At 41.0% G+C, this 20,030-nt stretch overlaps 1 protein-coding gene across 5 annotated transcripts; it reads left to right on the forward strand.

The window, feature by feature from the left end:
* The first annotated feature begins 366 nt into the window (after positions 1 to 366).
* On the forward strand, positions 367 to 19,927 carry LOC124884871 (inositol-3-phosphate synthase 1-A-like). 5 transcript variants are annotated; one of them, XM_047392901.1, is made up of 11 exons: positions 367 to 481; positions 13,157 to 13,281; positions 13,385 to 13,546; positions 16,086 to 16,215; positions 16,786 to 16,979; positions 17,069 to 17,218; positions 17,309 to 17,527; positions 17,611 to 17,775; positions 17,873 to 17,986; positions 18,701 to 18,918; positions 19,064 to 19,927. In XM_047392901.1, exons 2-11 carry the CDS (start codon positions 13,168 to 13,170, stop codon positions 19,263 to 19,265), a joined length of 1,668 nt encoding a protein of 555 aa, XP_047248857.1. In that variant the 5' UTR covers positions 367 to 481; positions 13,157 to 13,167; the 3' UTR covers positions 19,266 to 19,927. The 5 variants fall into 5 exon arrangements, with proteins under 5 accessions (XP_047248857.1, XP_047248856.1, XP_047248859.1 ...); XM_047392900.1 differs by lacking the exon at positions 367 to 481 and adding an exon at positions 541 to 853; XM_047392903.1 differs by lacking the exon at positions 367 to 481 and adding an exon at positions 541 to 834.
* Positions 19,928 to 20,030: the final 103 nt, after the last annotated feature.

The raw sequence follows: 20,030 nt of genomic DNA on the forward strand, positions 1-20,030 counted from the left end.
GGACAATAAAGCAATAAATGTCAACTTTTGGCCATGGTATAGATGCCACAAGGCAGCTTGGCTGATTTACAACACCTGATGGAAAAAGGGAAGGCACAGTCAGTAAGCTTTGAAGTCCACAGTATAAAGATGTACCTGGAACTTGAAATGACAGAGACATCTGGGTAAAGACAGCCATGCTTTGCTGAAAATCCATCTCTCTCCGTAAGGGCCCTTATGTAAATTTTCTATTCTTCATGTAATTTTCTTTCATTGTGTTATTTTGTATATTCATTTTGCATTAGAAATCATTGGACTTATTATCTTCCAAATTAAACTTGCGTTAATCTTAATTTCCTGCTCTTCATCTGTTCTTTCTCACGACAGAGGTTGAGGCCGCAAGAATATCAGTGATAGCATTATTTTACCTCAACAATTTGGTGCCGTAACCCGGATGTCGTGAGCATAACCGAAGGAGATCGCATCATCAGCGGGGACAAAGGTAAGTGGTTTTTACTTGGCTGTTTCCCCGCTGTATGATGCGATGAACCTGAGGTGTATTTAAAGGGCCGTGCTGAGGCGGTTTAGAAAAGCGGTTAGAATAAAAAACTCTGTGCCCCAGAGCTGGTCGCTGACCTAGACCTCCTTCTACCGGACGCGGAGTTGCGGATCGTGCTGAGAGTTCCACACTCGGGATTTGGCTCACCCAAAACGTGGATATAGTTTAGTTGTGGACGTTTGGACTTGGGAACGGGTTGGCTCACCCGGAGGTTTTGCGCTTACCTTGAACAGGATGCACTAATAGGAGCGGTTTGCCCCGCCGTGTCAGAAGCGACCAAACGTGTGGCCGTTGAGGTACGGGGTAACTCTCTTGGTGAGGACCTAAATGTTACACTCAGTTAACTGAAACCCTTTCTCTTTGTTGCCGGTAACCGTAGGGATTTCAGCTGTCTACGTTGCTTTCTTTTATTTCCCTTTTCTCTCCTTGCTGTGCACAGTGTGTGTATGCGTGTATGTGTATGTGTGTGACTGCGTGTGTGTGTTTGGCTGCGAGTGGTGACATCATCGCAGGAGCTGTTTGTGAAATTTTGAGAAAACAATTATTGTGATTCGAACACTGGTTGGTTTTGTGCTGCAGTTATCAAATAGTAACATGGAGGAGTATTATAGGGTGTTTGAGGATGTTGACAGGGGAAATGGTTGGAAACCCCTTGCAAAACAACATAGATGAATTGTAGCACATTTGGATTGATCATATAGATTCACACGACGTTAATAAAGTGAAAGAATGTGTGGAAAATGCTGTTAAAGTGAAGGGAAATGCGTATAACCAGGCGCGTAGTTGGACCTGGGCGGGCTTCTTGATAAAAGACATTTAGAAATATTAAAGAGATGCAGCCACAAAATGGTATTGGACTTCACATTTTTATTTAAAAACAATCAGCTTTTTAAATTGTGTTCCATATAATCATGTCCCGATCCACAATAACCTGACAATGAGTTAAAAGGAGAAGACAAAAAATAGTTATTTGCGAACTCGCGGCTATATTATTTTAATGTTAAATTACCTATAAATTGTCAGAGGGTGTGTTGAATAAGGGCAAATATGCATGAAAATGTGGAGGACAAGGCAGAGAGAAATCGGAAGCGTTTAATGCAGCTGCTTGCGTGACAAGGAACTAAACACAGACACCGAGGTGGATCACCACCGTACATCCACCCTAATAATCCGTTTACTGAGGCCATGGTTAGAAGAGTTAGATTATTAGCTGGTATAACTTTAGCATTGGGAGATTTCAGACAACTTTTGGGTCACAGAACTACACGTAGTAATCTCCAAGTTATTGAGAATGCGGCCCACACCTCTCATCAATGCAACGCAACACCTTATTTTTCTGTGGCTGGAGACGGGCTATGTGACATGTTCCCATCTAAAATTCAGACACCGTGCTTTAATTTTTCTGAGACAGGCGAACACATGTTGTTTCTTTATGAGGCGATAGACACTTGTATCAAACAGACAGTGACTAGATGGAGTTTAATATTTTAGACAAACTGTGATGGATGGAAGACCTGAACGAAAACAATGCGAGGAAACCCAGATTTAAGAAGGTTTGGTCACGCGAGGTGGGACAGACATTTGGTACACCACATGCAGAACAAATTGGATAATGGCTCCTGTTACATCTCCGCCTACTTCAGCAGCTCGGGGGTGGTAAAACCTCCTAGCTCCTGCCAATGTATATCATCTGGCTCCACCTATCCAGTGGGAGTCACACCCATATAGTCCTCGTGGCCGGGCCAGGGATGGGCCGTTTGGAAAGAGGGCCGGACGAAGGGGTGGACAGGGAGGAGCTGGTTCCTCCTCCTACCTAGTATGTGGGCAGACGGATAATGCAGCTGCCCTCAGCGTTATGGGGCACATCCAGAAGAAGCTCCTCCATCCTTGCATCAACCTCCTCTGACACAACAAGCTCCTGTCACCGCACAATGCATCAATCATACAACAGTGACACACCCCACAGAGAGGTCCAGACAATGGGAAAAAGGCAGAACCCATTGTTCCAGTGGGATTAAAAGGACACATTGTTATTTCTTGTGAACAATGAAGCTACGTTTTCCACGTTGAACATTCCTCCATCCACTAAAATGTCTTCTCTGGGGTGAAACAGACTCTGGCTGTGTTTACACCTCTTCACACTATGGTTGGAAACTGACACACCTGTGAATCTACTCAGCAGAGACATTTTGATTGCATTAGGAACACCACTACTATGTTCCATGGATGGGTTGGTTGTGACTTTTCCAGAGGGAACCTGAAGCTGTAGAGGAGCCTTGTGTGGACATTGATCAGGGCTTCATTAACCCTAACCCTTAATTTTTGGGTTAGACTGCCAATAGCTGAAACTCGTACTCGTCGTCTTCCGCTTATCCAGGACCGGGTCGCGGGGGCAGCAGACTCAGCAGAGACGCCCAGACGTCCCTCTCTCCAGACACCTCCTCCAGTTCCTCCAGGGGGAGCCCAAGGCGTTCCCAGGCCAGCCACATAGTCCCTCCAGCGTGTCCTGTCCCCTGGGCCTCCTCCCGGTGGGACGTGCCTGGAACACGAGCCACCTCAACTGGCTCCTCTCGATGTGGAGGAGCAGCGGCTCTACTCCGAGCCCCTCCCGGATGGCCGAGCTCCTCACCCTATCTCTAAGGGAGTGCCCGGCCACCCTACGGAGGAAGCTCATTTCAGCCGCTTGTATCCGGGATCTCGTTCTTTCGATCATGACCCAAAGTTCATGGCCATAGGTGAGGGTAGGAACGTAGACCGACCAGTAAATTGAGAGCTTTGCTTTTCGGCTCAGCTCTCTCTTCACCACAATGGACCGGCACAGCGCCCCCATTACTGTGGCAGCCGCACCGATCCGTCTGTCGATCTCCCGCTCCATTCTTCCCTCACTTGTGAACAAGACCCCGAGATACTTAAACTCCTCCACTTGAGGCAGGAACTCCCCTCCAACCTGAAGAGGACAAGCCACCCTTTTCCGGTCGAGTACCATGGCCTCGGACTTGGAGGAGCTGATCCTCATCCCAGCCGCTTCACACTTGGCTGCGAACCGCCACAGCGCATGCTGTAGGTCTTGGCTAGAGGGGGCCAGCAGGACCTCATCATCCGCAAAAAGAAGAGACAAAATCCACTGGTCCCCAAACCAGACCCCCTCCGGCCCTTGGCTGCACCTAGAAATCCTGTCCATAAAAGTTATGAACAGGACCGGTGACAAAGGGCAGCCCTGCCGGAGTCCAACATGCACTGGGAACAGGTCCGACCAAACTCCTGCTCCGCTCGTACAGGGACCGGATGGCCCCTAATAAAGGGCCCCCGATTCCATACTCCTGGAGCACCCCCCACAGGGCATCACGAGGGACACAGTCGAATGCCTTCTCCAGGTCCACAAAACACATGTGAACCGGTTGGGCAAACTCCCATGAACCCTCGAGCACCCTGTAGAGGGTATTGAGCTGGTCCAGTGTTCCATGGCCGGGACGAAAACCACATAGCTGAAACTATGTCCCTGAATACACTGGTTTGACAACACCACTGAGTCTTTTGGTAAAAAAGCAGGGTTGGAAAAATCTTAATACATCACTGAATTGGAACACAGACGCGAGGAATCGTTCATTAAGTTTAAACAGCTGTTGTATTTTGCTGCACAATTGCTATTTCAGGATTACTGTCTGCCTGTTTTATTTTAGAGGTTTCTGTAACAACAATGTTGTTACAGAAAAAGGGAGATATAGAGGTGATTCAGTATGTTAGCTGTATGCTAGATAGTATGGAAAAAGACAGGTTGATATGAAACAATGGTTAAGAAGTAGATTTGTGACTGTAGCACAGAAGCCAATCAAACATGAAAATTAAATGAGATTTGTGGCTTGAGCCTTGTTGTTGCCTAAAAAGTAGCAGGTTATGCACGCAGCTTCAATTTGGTAAGTGTTGAAGTTGAGACCTTTGAACATCTAAACTTGGAAAAAATCAAACAACATCACAAAAGGGGTTCCCCCCTTTTTGGAACTTACTGTGTGGAAGAGAAAAGGCCCTGGTGATAAAAGTTCTGAAGCCACCAAACATGAGAGAACACATTTCGGAAGAGGCTCATGGAACATCACATGTAGGTATTTTGCAGGTGCCTATCAATCCAGAACAATGATGTCTCCCATATTTAAAAGATATGTTGAGAGAGAAGATCAGGAACTGTTCTATTTGCGGACAATTTAATCCAAAACCCACTGTGCATCGATTTCCAGGTAAGTTTAAGACATGGTATCCACAGCGAGAGGATATAGATACAGGTTGGTATGTGTGGATGGATATTCAGGATGGCCTGAGGCATGGCTCACAAGAAAGGAAGACAGTAAGTATATGGTAAAATGTTTAATTAATCATTACATTCTCAGACATGGCTTCCCGGAAAAGATAAGATCTGATAATGGAACTCATTTCAGGAGCAAAGATCTGCAACAGGTGGAGCAAATGTTGGGACTGAAACATGCTTTTGGTACAGTATATCATCTTCAATCACAGAGCAAGGTTGAAAGAATGAACCAAACATTGAAAACAAAATTGGCTAAAATCTGTGCACAGACCAAATTAAATTGAGTGGATGATTTGCCAGGGGCTTTAATATCTGTCAGGATGTCTGTTAATCAGTCCACAGGTTACACCCCACATAAACTACAGACTGGGACCAGCACAGCGGATACCAGGACAAACAGGTGAATTTGCACAATTATCTTCTAACACGTTCTTTAATGAGTTGCAGACCCTAAGGACATAGAGATTTTTGATGCAGGTAGTCAGGAGTCAAATATTGATGCTTACCTGCTTGAGGTTCAACCTTCTCTTCTTGACGTGTGTTTTCCTTCTTCTCGTGAGAAACTGAAAACAACAGCTAAAAGAGTTCATGTGTTCATGAAAACCCTTCTTCCAGAAATTAGTGACAGTTATCCAGCTCTCTGCCAGGCTCTAAGAGAAGAGTACAATGTTTACAGAGATGAAGCAGCTAACACTATTGACGCTTTGGCAGTTCTGCAAAAAGCAGATGAACCTCCCAGAGAATATTTCCACCATTTGGAGACTGCTTACTTTCAGGGATGTTATGCTCCAGGTCTTGAAGAAGACAACACTTTTAAGTCTTTGTTTCTTCACAGCTTCCATGATAGCATTCAGTATGACGTGACTATGCATTGCATAACAGAGAATCTCTCCATGTAGGAGACTCGTAGATATACTCAGCTTGTGTGGGAAACACGTGTCCGTTCAGACAGAGCCAGAAAAGGCAAAGTTAGAGTGTTAAACATTCAAACTGAGAACAGGCCTTAGAAGAAACGCAAAGTAACTCCCCAAGTGATGCAACAGAACCAGGGGTATGGTAACTGGCGCCAGCCAAAAGGCAAGCCAGCCGCCAGTTAAAAGACAAACACCTTTTCACAGTGCAACATCGAACTGTAAGGCTGGTGGTAAAGAGTGGAGCCACTCCTAAGATGTCATCACAAAGGAAGAGTTTGAGATGATCTGCAGGTGTGTTATAACTGAGGTAATGGCCTTCCTAAAAGACATGGCAAGCCGTTGTAGTCCAGAATTGACCCTGTAAAAGGTATCAAACCAAAGGTATGAAGATGGTAAATAATTTCCAACACCCTATATTCTGTTTCAAAGTTTTCTTTCTTATGGTTTTGAACATGAGAAATTATTAGGGTTTTAATAGCAGTATTATGATGGTGTGAAAATTATTATGGGATTGTTTTTCTATTGTTTGTCTTAAACACTTTTTTAGTTAGTCTCTTGGTTTTGTTTGTGTTGAGAAACTCAGCTAATGATGTGTTCTGTGTTGTGTTTTAAGACAAACTTTATTTAAAGGGTGGTTTTAAACACAGAAGATTGGCCATAACGCGGTGTCCACATTTCAAGCCTTTTATTAGTGGTATTTTAAAGGTATCTGTTTGATTCTGATAACAAGCTATACATTTTATTTTGTTAGCTCCAACCGCTAACAGCTAAGAACACATTCCTGCCCACTTTATGAGTAAGGTTGTTAGTTCCCAATCTAGGAAATAATATTTCCTTAAATATCATTTTACTATTTTACCGATAACTAATTAAACATCATTAAGACCTATTTATCCAGAAAGGTCTGGTTCTCATTCAAAATAATATTTCCTTAAATATTATTTAAATATTTCCTTAATATTTCTTTAAATATTATTTTAATAAATAAAGACAGCTAATTAAACACCGTTGAGAATTAGTCACCCAGAAGGTTGTTTTTATTCAGCCAATCATTGTTTAAGATGTTATTTTATTAAAATAATGTTTTGTCTGATCTTGCATTGTGAATAGTTGTTTGAAGCAGTGGCGATTGCTCTAAGACTGCCAGGGAAGCTCAGCTTCCCATAAAATGTCAAAAAATAAGCGATCAAATATATACTATTGTGTGTACATGTCATTGACTAAATATGCGCTACAACGCACTCAACTTTTGTTCAGAATCAGCTTCTTATCACTGGTAAACGATGCGGCTTTCCTCTCCCTCATTCCCGCAGCTTCACAGTGTTTTAAACAGTGGGTTCAATAGCGAAGCAAAAATGCTGGGCTTTGTCCCGCCCATCGGACGCTCAGCGTCTCTGGGGGTCTACGGGACAGTGGGCTGGCCTCGGCTGGCCGGGACGCTCAGCTTCTGCATGATGATTGGATGATCTGTCTGAGGCTGAATCCCTTTGTGATTGACACCAAATGAGCGAATCAGCGATCTTGAACTTGAGCTTCACCTCCTTGAAAGACCAGCATCCGCCACTGGTTTGAAGGTATACCAATTATTGACTAATTTAGTTCCAAGACTAATTTAACTTCACTTCCAGATTCTTCAAGATAATCCTTGGTCCTAAAACATAAACACTGCATGGTAACGTTGCGTCACTCTTTTGGTCATGGTTGTCAACCATCTTTGATCAACTTGTTGATATTGTACATAGCCCATTAATCATCCTTGTTCTTTCAGTCTGCTTGGTAGTTTGGTTGGATTGTTTTAGCATAGTAAAGAGTTTGTTCATTGATATATGTTTGGCTTTGAATTGACTTAGTTTTGTTAATAAATTCTTGTAAATTTCGTGCACAAGAAATTGAGTGATTTCATTCAATGTGTGTACAAAGTCTTGCTGTTTAGTAATGCCAGAGCTTGGCTCATCCCTTTCAATTTTGCCGTAATACCACCGCCTGATTGGGCTGGTATTCACAAGACAACCCTTAACAGACCAAATTATTATTTAATAAAATATTGAAGTATTAATATTAAATAATATATTCATAATCATAAACATTTGTGTGTAATAAGCCTGAGTACATCTACCCTGTTAGGATATTATTTTGCGTGCAGACATCATGCAAACAGATAGGAACACACCCTAACATAATCTGACCTAGATTGCGGTACAGTAAAAATTTCAGTGGTGGAGGTTGTTTTCATTTATACATGCAGTCCTTGTGTTTGTGTCTGGGTCTAAGCAACTTGTATTAAAAACTGAAACTTGAACCCATTTAGTGTTTATTTTGTCAGCTACAAATCACTTTATAATAAATTAAAAAAAACATGAAACACAGAAATGTTTTCACCATGGTCAATGTTTAGCTGTCAGGTCATGTTGGGCAAGACCGTCTTACTGCTCCCATAAGCTTCATTTTTGTCTCAGTCTATTTTGTCTTGATGCCAAAAAGCAGAACATTCTTGTCCGGGACCAAACAGTTAGACAAAGGACAAAAGTATACAAGAAATATCCTCCATTTATTCTTCCATGAAAGTTGACAAAAATCCATCAAAAGCACACAAACAAAATCTAGAAAAATGGGCCCATAGGAAAGAAGCAACCAATACCTAACCTAAACTGACAAACCAGGACTCACTTCTTACACCAAACATAAGGGAATTTAAACATACAGGCTAGCCTACATGAAACACGAAAGGGAGGGACAAGACAACTAAGCCAAACAATAAATAAACCTAAACAACTAATTCATTCTTACAAATCATAACTACAACACAAATATAAAAACTAAGACATTCTAACACCAAACAGTTTTTAAACAATGGAGCTTTCAGAGTTTGACAACTTCTCCAGAGTTAAGTCCCCCTTTTTCACCAGCCTAATGGCTTCCTCCACTTCCTGGTGTCACATCACATTTGCTCCCCCCAGCTAGTTCCTTCCACCTCAGCAAAAGAAACAAACAATTAATAATCTGCACAAACATAAGCTGTTTACTAACTGTGTGCACCCAGTTTAGCAAACATCCAAAATAATACAAGAAAGTGCCATCAAACAAATATGTGTAGAAGAAACATTAAAATACTAACACTGTGAAATAGCTGGAGGAACCTCCACAATTCTTTTTTCATAAAAAGAATAAATTTTGAAATCCCAAACTGTCGTTAAGGGATTTTTTTTTAGTGATACAATTTGACCTGACCAAATTCAGTACAGGAATGGGGAAATTGCCATCTTTAACACTAACAGTTGTCATGTGCAGACATGATTTCTTACAACACTTACACAGTGGATAATACAGGGAGGTTGGTTTGACTGACCGAACATGCCTATAAGCAACAGAAACATTTTTGTAGTGCTACTGAGGTTTTTTTTCTTGATTTGTGTTTGTTTTTTGCATATTTTTAGGACTTGTGGCAATCCTTGATACAGCAACACCCTGGGGCAAAGATCAATACCAACAACATCCGAAAGTACAACTGAGTTTAAAAAAAACAATTGATCTTTATATATTTTAATATAGGTGCCAATGAAATTATAGTAATGGTTGAAAGATTTGGACTTTTTCTGCAGTAATGAGCAAATATCCTATTATATAGCCAATCTTCACCTATGAATGAGATCATGAATGCAAACAACTTAAATTAGTTTCCGGCATAGGATGGCTGGCTTGCCTCAGCCTTACAGTTAGGAGCTTCAAAAAGGGGAGCCACTGCTCTGTTGCATCTAACGGGAGCAGCTAAGGCTGTTTGGGGATCTGATAAGAATGCATCCTGGACGCATTCTTTTGGATGTTTTCTGGCAACTTCTTCCAGGGAGTGGACCCCGGGGCAGACCCAGGTAATATAGTTTATCCCTTACGACCTGTGAATTCCTTGGGATCCCTCAGAAGCAGAGTGAGTATGTGAAAAAGCACCACATTGCCCATTGTTAAGTATGGTGAAGGATCTGTGATGCAGCGGGCCTGTTTCTCTGGGTCTCAAGGGACAGAATAAAAATTTTGCACTGACATTTGGAAGATGCACTCTGCAACACTTCAGGCTTAAGAGAACTTTTGCCTTATCATTTGACACCAATACAGTGTTTAACTATAACGCATCACAAACAAACGGATGTGGGCTATGTTAGAAATGGCTTTTTGCCCAGGATATCATTTTCTAGGGTGGTTTCAGAAAGAAACCTGACCAGTTTTTCTACTACTCAGTTGCATAATCAGTCAACTGAAATGGGTGTCCACCTGTAGTTTGTACTAGTTTGTACATTGTAAGTAAATATTATTCAACCTCTCTTCTTCATTCATCTGCATCCTGTGTTATGCTGATCCAGTCAGGATCGTATCTTGGGGATTTTATAAAAGCCAAAATTCTCTTTTTTTGGTATCTCTTTAATTATCAGCCAGAGTTTCTTCGGAAACCTTGTCTTCCTCCTCCAATCTAGACTCACGTGTCGGCGACTATCAACACTGGGTCAGGCGTTTCAGCATCCAGCGATCTGATTGGCTGAGGTCACTGACATGTTCATGGAAAATTTGAACCACTGAAGCTGTAAACGGAAGGTGCCAAACGCTTTTGTGTGAATGCTGCCTGTCTGCGCAGGGATATAAGTATTGTTTTAGAGTTATGTAAAACACAATATATACATAACAAGAGAACCAAGCAAAACATACACAACATAAGGCTTTAGACACGATTTTCGCCAATATTATAAATGCAATTGACTGTGTGTGACCAAGAAAAGATTTCATGTTTTACAAACACGGTCGTGAAAAAGAATTGTGGATTCCTATGTTTACCAAAGTCAGCGATGTTAGAAAGGAATTTTCCACTCTAAAAGATCATTTTTGCACTATGAGGTGGAGTGGGAGGGGATGTTCATCTTCTAATCGTTTTACAAACGACTGTGTTTAGTCCCGCATAAAACAACTCGTATAGGGCTATGATGAATACATCTGAATTCCTTGTGTCTCTACATTGTAATGATTGTAAAGTAAAAGTATTCTGAAAGTATTATTTTCGTTGAATACCGGCCGGCTTGTTTTCCCTCAGACCGGCCGGCTGACATAGCGAATGTATCGGCTTCAAAGCTAAAATATACGACGATCATACATTATACACCACGGTGAGTGACTTCATACTGGTTAAATACATGCATACAGGGTATATCTGCTTGTACTTTCCACCTATTATCCTTCGTAACCACCTTGACGTTGATCGGACGCACTAGTGCTGCACGCCTGTTGCACGTAACTCATCTTCTGTCGCCCATTGGCTGGCGGCAATCTCTACTCGGCAGTGATTGGTCAGGTTTATTTTATGGTAGTTTTTAAAGCAATTCATTTAAAAAATGTTATGTGGAAACGTTCCAATAACGTCTAACAAAGGGATATCAGTCATATATTTTTTAAAATATGCTGTTTATCTTTTGCAGGGGGTGCTACTTAGAAGAATTGGATTTATGACAATAATTGTGGGATAATAATTCACCATTAGTCCTATGTGTGGTTTAACATACGAGTAAAGAAACATAAATGCAAATATTTTTTACTTGTAAGAGATTTGCTTGTGTCAAGCAGTCTGCATTTGAAAACAAATACGTAATACAACAAAAAAAAAAAGGACAAAGCACACCTTACTTGGTTTTAAAGGTTTTTACATTCATTATTATGTGACATACGTTTTTAAAATGAAGCAACAACATTCCTTGGCATTGTTGGTGTTGTGCATTTTGTTTATCTATTGCGGGAAATGCTTCTGGGAATAATCTGGGTTAAAATGAAGGCAGTAGCTGCATCACTACACATCCTGAGAATAACCTGACAATCATCCGAGTGTCAGTTCTTGGAAAGAAAATTAAACTAAGCACAACAGCCTCATTTTTTATTTGTTAATTATTCAGAATCAGGAGGACCAATGAGAAATAGAACATCATCATGTTTTCCCCTTTTCACCTAATTTGGACTAAAATCTATTCCACTTGTCGACTGATTGTCATGGTGCGTGGTTGAAAACGTTAAGACAATAAAGTTCCTTAATTCCTATCGGTTATTTTCAATGTAAGCCAGTTTTTAACTATTTATGATTCCACATATCCCTGCGGATACACACATACATGCAAACACTTCCAGTTGCTTAGCAATCTATTGTGTCATTAATGTCTCAAAAATCAATAAAAGACGAAAAAAACCACAACAAACGCCATCATTTAAAAAAAATAAGCTATGTTTACTTGATCGATACGTATCTACAGCTGCTCTATTGGGTCATAAAGTGACCAAATGAAGCAATTAGTGAGTAAAAACATAATTAGCATTGTGCACTTTGTAATTTTCGTAAGATTCTGTTTCCCCCTCATAACATAGGAACAAAATAACTTATAGGCAATTGTTTTACTATGTCTATTCCTCTCATCATGGACAACAAGTCCTGTGAATTTGGAAACATTTTCTCTTTGTTTGCCAGAGTTACAGGGGGGGGGAGGGGACAGAATATTTCAGACAGCTGAAATCATCAGTTATCCCTCTATCTTTTCAGGAAGCCTGACTTTTCGTGTCCAGCAGAGTGAACATCCATTGTTTTATACCAGTAATAAAAAAGTATAAATAGACACGACGTGTTGGAAAACAGTGTTTGGTGGCTGGCTGATGTCCGTCAAGTTAAAGTGAACATGACACAAGTTGGAAAAGACACGAAGCTGTGCAAGAAAAAAAAAAAAAAAACCTCACAAGACCAGGTTCATTTTGTATTTATTTATTTTTTCTAGGAGCTGTTGATTAAAAATAAAGTAACAACATTGACATGAATACAGTTCGTGGTAAATGCTGTGAAGACGGTCGGATCCGCCTCTCTGGCTGCACTGCGCGCTCCCGACAGAGGGGGAACAGATTATTTCAGGGGAACAGAATTTTGCACAACACCGGCATTAGAGCCAATGTCAGTGGAAGATTTTCTTCTACCAGAACCCTCTAGAACGGAATATTTTGACTTGTGTGCGGTCCCTCCCCGAGGATGCTGGGCTGGAAAGCAACGCTCCTATTGGCTGGCGGTGCCACGCGCCGGTCTTTTGTCTGCAGCGTGGCTTCCTATATAAAGCGATGGGGACGCGTGATTGGGTCGTCTCAGATGATTCCGACGCACTAGGAAGACGAGTTTACTACCAGGCCCAACCAGCTGCAGCCACACGGCATTATCAGGCGATAAGACTGGAACTTTCCAGCAGAATAACATACAACGAGACCAACTCCGTCTGCTAACACTGAAAGGTTTTTTCGCTTGAGGAAGACAAATAGGCAAGATAATGTATGTTTCTTGCATTGCGGAAGCTTATAACTAACAGGAAGTGTTTTATTCAAAATTTTAGTAAACCATTTGTTGTTTATCAGATTCTGCAGTCATGTCCGTGAACATCCACATCAACAGCCCCAATGTGAAGTACACAGACAGTCACATCGAGGCTCGTTACTCCTACCAAACCACCTCTGTGCATCAGGATGGGGACAGAGTTACGGTCAGTACCACCTCTCTTAACATCAGACAGTAAAAGTGCGCCTGCGCAAAGACTGCCATTTGTTTGAGTCTGTAGTTAACATCGGTCTTCATGGCATATACAGGTGACCCCCGGCAGCACCGAGATGACATTCCGCACCGAGAGGCGCGTTCCCCGGCTGGGCGTGATGCTGGTGGGCTGGGGGGGCAACAACGGAACCACCGTCACCGCCGCTGTCCTGGCCAACAAGCTGGGCCTCACCTGGAGGACCAAGAACGGAGAAAAGGTGAGCAGAGAGTCCCTGTTTGAAGTTAAAAAAACAAAGGAAAATTCAGCTCAAAGTTGAAAATTTATATATTTGAGATGGAGAGTAAAGCATGACCTAATGAAAGTTAATATTAGTAGGATCCGCTTAATTACAGGCAAGTTTATGTCCATGTCAGTAGATTTTTCCATAAAAAAAACTCTGGGTAAGCCCCTTCTTCTGTTACCTATTGGATATTATTAGGTAGATTTAAGGATTGATAGATACATATATTGTACTCAGGTTGTTTTCTTAAGGAATCTCTGTTCACTGATGATCCATTTTCAGGTTTTACCAGTCTAAAAATTTAAGATTCTAAACCAAAGATGGTCAAATGGAATCCAGACTCCTTAAAAAACACATAAATAATCATTTAAATTGGTTCTAATTCATAAGATGGGAAACGGATACCAACTTCAGCATCATCAGTAACCCATGGTTTACACCACATTTATTAATTTATTTGTTTGTTCATGTTTTCCCTTATAACACCCCCTGTGGTGTGCCACCCTGGGCAGAGTCACATCTCCCATATTAAATACTGCCATTAATCAGTATGGTATAGGGTTCCTCTGGAAAAAATGTTCTGTAAAGAACATTCCTAAACTAATTAACATATCTTTTCTAATGCTATAGATATAGCCTAGCCCATGTTGCAACCATATCACTGACAGGGGTGCGTTTAGAATGTTTTGAAAGGGGTGGAGAGATTAGGGGGCCAATGCAAATCTTGGGAATGGCACACCAAATCTGAAAGTTATTAGAAAAGTTAGTTCCTTTTCCAACGAAATCTCCAGGAATTAAAGCCCCAGGATTTGTTTAACCTGCTAAAAATTATTTCAGTGTACATTCTGTTTCCATTGGTCAGAAAGGCCACTGACCATTTATTTAAATCAGCCTAATGACACTGGGAAGTTAAGAAAACTGCACCACACTTTCAGTGCAGCAGATGGCATTACTCCTTTATTCTGTTTAAAAGACTATTGGCTAATAAACAATTATTTTGTTTCAGCTGATAAATAATAGATGATGAGCAACTGAGTTATACAGTTGATTGATTCCTTCCATTATTCCTTAAGTTGCGCTGGATCCATAAGCAAGAACATTTTAAATCATTATCTTACATTTGTTTATTTTTCAACCGCAATGCATGCAGTTGTTGCTTTACAACTGCATGATTCATTTAACATAACTACTAAACACTGATTAACACACTTATTGTTATTTTATTATCATCAGGTAAACTCATATCAGATAACTACAGAAAATGTTTTTAGTAAAAACTTTATTTTAGAATAAAAGAAATTGATAATCAGTCCAGATGTACAGGGAATTAATACATTGACTGTCTGAACATAAGCAAATATTTATATAAAGTAGAAGAGTGGAAGACAGCGGAGTAGACGAAAGAATGACACCAGGGTGAAGAAGATCAGAGAAAATGCATCCAAACCTGGAACTGTGATCTCTCATCCTGCAGAGCTGTCTGCATAAAACCAGGAGAAAAAGAGTACACACTCCACTAAGTTAAGTTTGCATGAAAAGACAGTCTTGGGGAAATCTGTAATTATTATGTACATGAAAAATATTAAGTGCTCTGATCATCAGTACTGCAATAAAACATTTGTCTTACAGAACTGTGACGAAATAGTTAATGCCAACAATAACTTCAAATGTCCTTCGAAAAGTATAAAATTTTATATTCTGGTACTTGCACATACTACATACCTACTAAACGCTTTATATTCATTATTAGCCGCCACAAACATATATCAGGTAGCGGGAAATCCTAAAGTGCCGGCCAAGTTAAGGCTGCAGTAAGTGGGAATTCCCACTGCAAACAACAGTTTAGCTTAGCAGCCAGACCAGCTTGTAAGCTGCACTCTGCTGCTCTGAAAACTCCCAAGAGAACATTTCAATGTAGGCTCATTCTGGATGGACTGACTGCACAGATAACGATTTGAGGTCTACCTTCTCTCTTAAAAGCATCTTAAAACTACTTTTTGTGACAAATTAATGATATAAAAATAATTCATTTGTATACTAACCTGTGCCATTACTGTAGCTGCTGGTGTAAAGCATCACTGCCCATAACCCCGCACCTTTAACAGTCCAGAGGAAATGTGGAATGACCTACTCCAGACCAGGGGCCATTTTGTGCCTATCTGCTTAAATTATTTGGTATTATTTTTCTTTTTAGTTAAATATTCTCATAAAATCGGGGTGAAAAGGTATTTATAAAAATGCTGGGACAGGTAAAAGTGGCCAGCACCATGGATTATTAACTTCTTATACCTGTTCATTGGAGTGTTGATGCTTAACTGTCAGAGTTCTGAGGAATTTCCCCTAAAAGGGCCTAGATATGCAACACTACCCCCAGCAGCCATGTCCTGTGTTTTCCTTATAAGACCAAATCTCCTGGTTTATGTGATGTAACATGTTTATTATAGTTTAATCTGACCTATAAGAGAATTAACCCACAGTTTCTTTTTTTCCCATTTCTCTCCTCTCGATTCCTTAGAAAGCAAATTACTACGGCTCCCTGCTCCAGGCATCTACCGTTTGCCTGGGCTCGGGGCTGGAGGGAGAGGTCAACGTGCCATTCCGTGACCTGTTGCCCATGGTGCACCCTAATGACATCGTCTTTGACGGTATGGAGAATCCCAGACATTCATCTCATGGGTTCATCGCTAAGACCTGAATGCATATATGCAAGAGACTAAAGTATAGGATAAGTTGTAATAACAAAATTTGTTTTGAAAATCCAATGGAGAGCAGGTTAATGTGAACCAGTGCAGGTGCAAGGCATAAACAAACAATGCCACTGCTTAGGGCCCCCAGGCCAGCAGGGGGCCCCCAAGATCTATTGACTTCTAATACAGAATATTGATCTGTTTAAAACAAAACATTTATCAAGTAAAAGTTTAATTGAAATGTCCTGCAGTTTCTTCATGAGGAATTCATTTTTGTATAAATTGAAGACTTTAAAACACTAGTTGTCATCAGACAAAATAAAATCTTTATAGTTTGATGGTTAAAAGTTACATTTAACTGCTTATGACCCCATAAAATCTAGTGCAGGCTCTAAAATATAATTAATGTTTCTTTTATAATTCTGTGGATAATTTGGCACACATAGGCCATTGCATCTTTAGTTCTTGGAAAAGTAAAATGTTAGAGCAGTAAAGTCCTTCTCATTGATGATTGAACTGTGTTTTCAGGATGGGATATCTCCTCTTTGGATCTGGGCAGAGCAATGGAGCGAGCACAGGTACTCGACTGGTCCCTGCAAGAGCAGCTGCGACCGTACATGAGCAGCCTCAAACCAAGGCCTTCCATCTATATACCCGACTTTATTGCAGCAAACCAGGAGAGTCGGGCTGACAATGTCCTTACAGGCACCATGGCGGAGCAGGTAACGAACGCCTCCACTCCCATTTTCTTCATGAATTTGATTCTTTTTTTTTGTATGCCGTTTTATTAAGAGGGTAATTGATTTTCCAGATGGTGCGGATCAGAGCTGACATTAGAGACTTCCGTCAGTCCAGCGGTGTGGACAAAGTTATAGTTCTGTGGACGGCCAATACCGAGCGGTTCTGTGATATCAGTCCGGGGGTCAATGACACCGCCAAGAACCTACTGGCTGGAATCCAGGTAAGAAAGAAAGCTGTACACACAGTTGCAATGAACATGTTGGCCTGAATTCTTCAGTTCTCTTATCTCTACCTTTTCCTAACCCATCAGGCCGGAGCTGCAGAGATTTCCCCCTCCACTCTGTTTGCTGTGGCCAGTATACTGGAGGGCTGCGCCTACATCAATGGTTCCCCACAGAACACCTTCGTCCCGGGGGCCGTAGAGCTGGCCACGCAGAGAGGCGTGTTCATCGGCGGTGACGACTTTAAGTCTGGTCAGACCAAGATCAAGTCAGTTCTGGTGGACTTCCTGGTTAGCGCAGGTATCAAGGTAAGATTTTTTTATTTTTAGGAGAAAATTAAACCAAGAAAAACAAGCAAAGCAGCTTCAGTATTTTTGTTTCGCCTTGACAGCCAACATCCATCGTCAGCTACAATCACCTCGGCAACAATGACGGGAAGAACCTGTCTGCCCCTCAGCAGTTTCGGTCCAAGGAGATCTCCAAGAGCAACGTGGTGGACGATATAGTCCAGTCCAATCCTGTGTTGTACCAGCCTGGGGAGAAACCTGACCACTGTGTGAGTGAAATATAAAAGTACAAACAAACACACACATGCTGTAATGTTTGTGTGGATGTTCACAGAAAACCTCTGAAACATGTCCGTTCCATTTCAGGTGGTGATTAAATACGTTCCATATGTGGGGGACAGTAAGCGCGCCATGGATGAGTACACGTCCGAAATAATGATGGGAGGGCTCAACACCATTGCGCTTTACAACACCTGCGAGGTTGGCATCAATGCATTTCAGCAACAAAACCACCATGAGCTTCAAGTGGAAGCAGTGTTACAATAGAGATACTCAGGAGCAAGTGATCCTGATGATAATCCATCTTTTAAAGCTTAGATCTAATAAAAGGAGACACACACCTTAGCTCATTTTGCTTCCAACTCGTAACGGAAACACAACGTCCAGTGGGTTTATCTTTACACTTTGTGCAACAAAAAAAGAAAATGTGATGTCCATGTGGATTTGTAATAAGTTTGAATAATTTATCACAAAACTGTTTAATTAGAGGAGTTTTCAAGACACTTGTCATGGACTTTATTTAGGGGTATCAGAATAAATGGGGAGAATACAAATGTACACTTGTCACCTCAGTAATATTGTTCTAAGTGGGCCAAATTCAGGACTTGGGTCTTAAATTGGGAAAACTCTTGACTTTGTCTTCCTCTAGTGGTGGAAAAGGAGAAAATAGCAAGCATAGTGCACAATGCAGAACACACCTTCAGACTAAAATAGCTTGGATATACATCAGAGGCACAACTCTTATAGTATATTTAACTGCTTTAATTATTGCAAAAATATCGTCATAATTTAAACTTCTGTGTTCATATTAATAAAGATAAAATGCAAGAAAACAAAGGGTTTTGTTTTTGACACAATTCTGCCTCTTATTGGCTACAGCAATAGTTCTCAAATTTCCTTCTTGAATCTTAACAGGACTCACTACTGGCCAGTCCAATCATACTGGATCTGGTCATCCTGACAGAGCTTTGTCAACGCGTGACAGTCAGGCCTCAGGGAGAGCATGACTTCCAGTCCTTCCACAGCGTCCTCGCTCTGCTCTCCTTCCTCTGCAAGGCCCCCCTGGTTCCATCAGGGACTCCAGTCATCAATGCTTTCTTCCGCCAGAGAGCCTCCATAGAAAACATCATGAGGTATGCATTACTTCAAAAGAAAAATTTGCTTTTTTTTTCTCACTAAGAATCTTTCCAAACAAGTAAAGTTAATCCAACACAAGAAATATGAATTCTGAAGATCCTCCAGTAATTTCCTCTTGCTCCTTTGCCTTGTCTTGTCCAGAGCATGCCTTGGTCTTCCTCCACAGAACCACATGTTGCTGGAGCACAAGCTGCAGAGGAACTTCCTGACTCCACACACAACCTTCATCAACAACGACGTGGCCACACTGAAAAAAGTCGGCCTCGCCAATGGCAACCATATCCCTCTACCGCTGACAAACGGCTTTTATGCACACGAGAGTAACACAGCTTGTGCGATGTGATGGCAGATATTGCACTGAAGCCTGAATCGGACTGCTGTAAATTTAATGCACTGTTTGAGAAGAACAAACAACCTGACTGATCAAATTGTGAGCCAATTAAAAGAATGAATTAGCAAAATCTGCCTGATGTTAGGCTTAACAGTTATTTAGATCTGTGTGGAAACCACACGCAGTAAGTGACCAAGTCTTTATGTACTCTGACATTTTTAAACAGTTCACAGTTTTGTTAAATATTTGATGCTGTTTTTATGAGTTTACAAAGCAGGCTAAAGTTTTAAGTGCAGTAGGTTTTCAACTTTAGTGCAATGTTAATTCACAACTGTACTGTAAATATCTGTGAAGACATGTTTTACAAACATCTTGCTGATATCATAACTACTGTGTTGCTGTTAATTGAATGGGCACCATGTGAAGTTGATGAAAAGGGGGAATCTTGCATTGACTGTTTTTGTGTTAATGTCTTGTCTCTGTTTTATTGTAGGATTTTAAAAGCATTCGTGTCAATTTGATGATTTTACCGAAAACTTAGAATTTAAGACCAAGGCTTTTTCTTAAACTTGTCCTTCCTCTTGTTGAGGTGCCTCAAGTTAAGTTGAAATTGTTTTCACACAAAGACGGACTGTGTTTAAAAATTAGGTGAGTAATAAAAGAGATTTGTTGCACTTTGTTTCAGAGTAAAGCTCACTAAGCATGTTCACACTACACTTTTTGATTTTTATCTTATTGTAATTTATCATCTTTCCACTTTACAGTTGTGGACTATGT

This window comes from Girardinichthys multiradiatus, chromosome 19 (assembly GCF_021462225.1).
Source record: "Girardinichthys multiradiatus isolate DD_20200921_A chromosome 19, DD_fGirMul_XY1, whole genome shotgun sequence".
In the NCBI taxonomy this organism is placed as follows: domain Eukaryota; kingdom Metazoa; phylum Chordata; class Actinopteri; order Cyprinodontiformes; family Goodeidae; genus Girardinichthys; species Girardinichthys multiradiatus.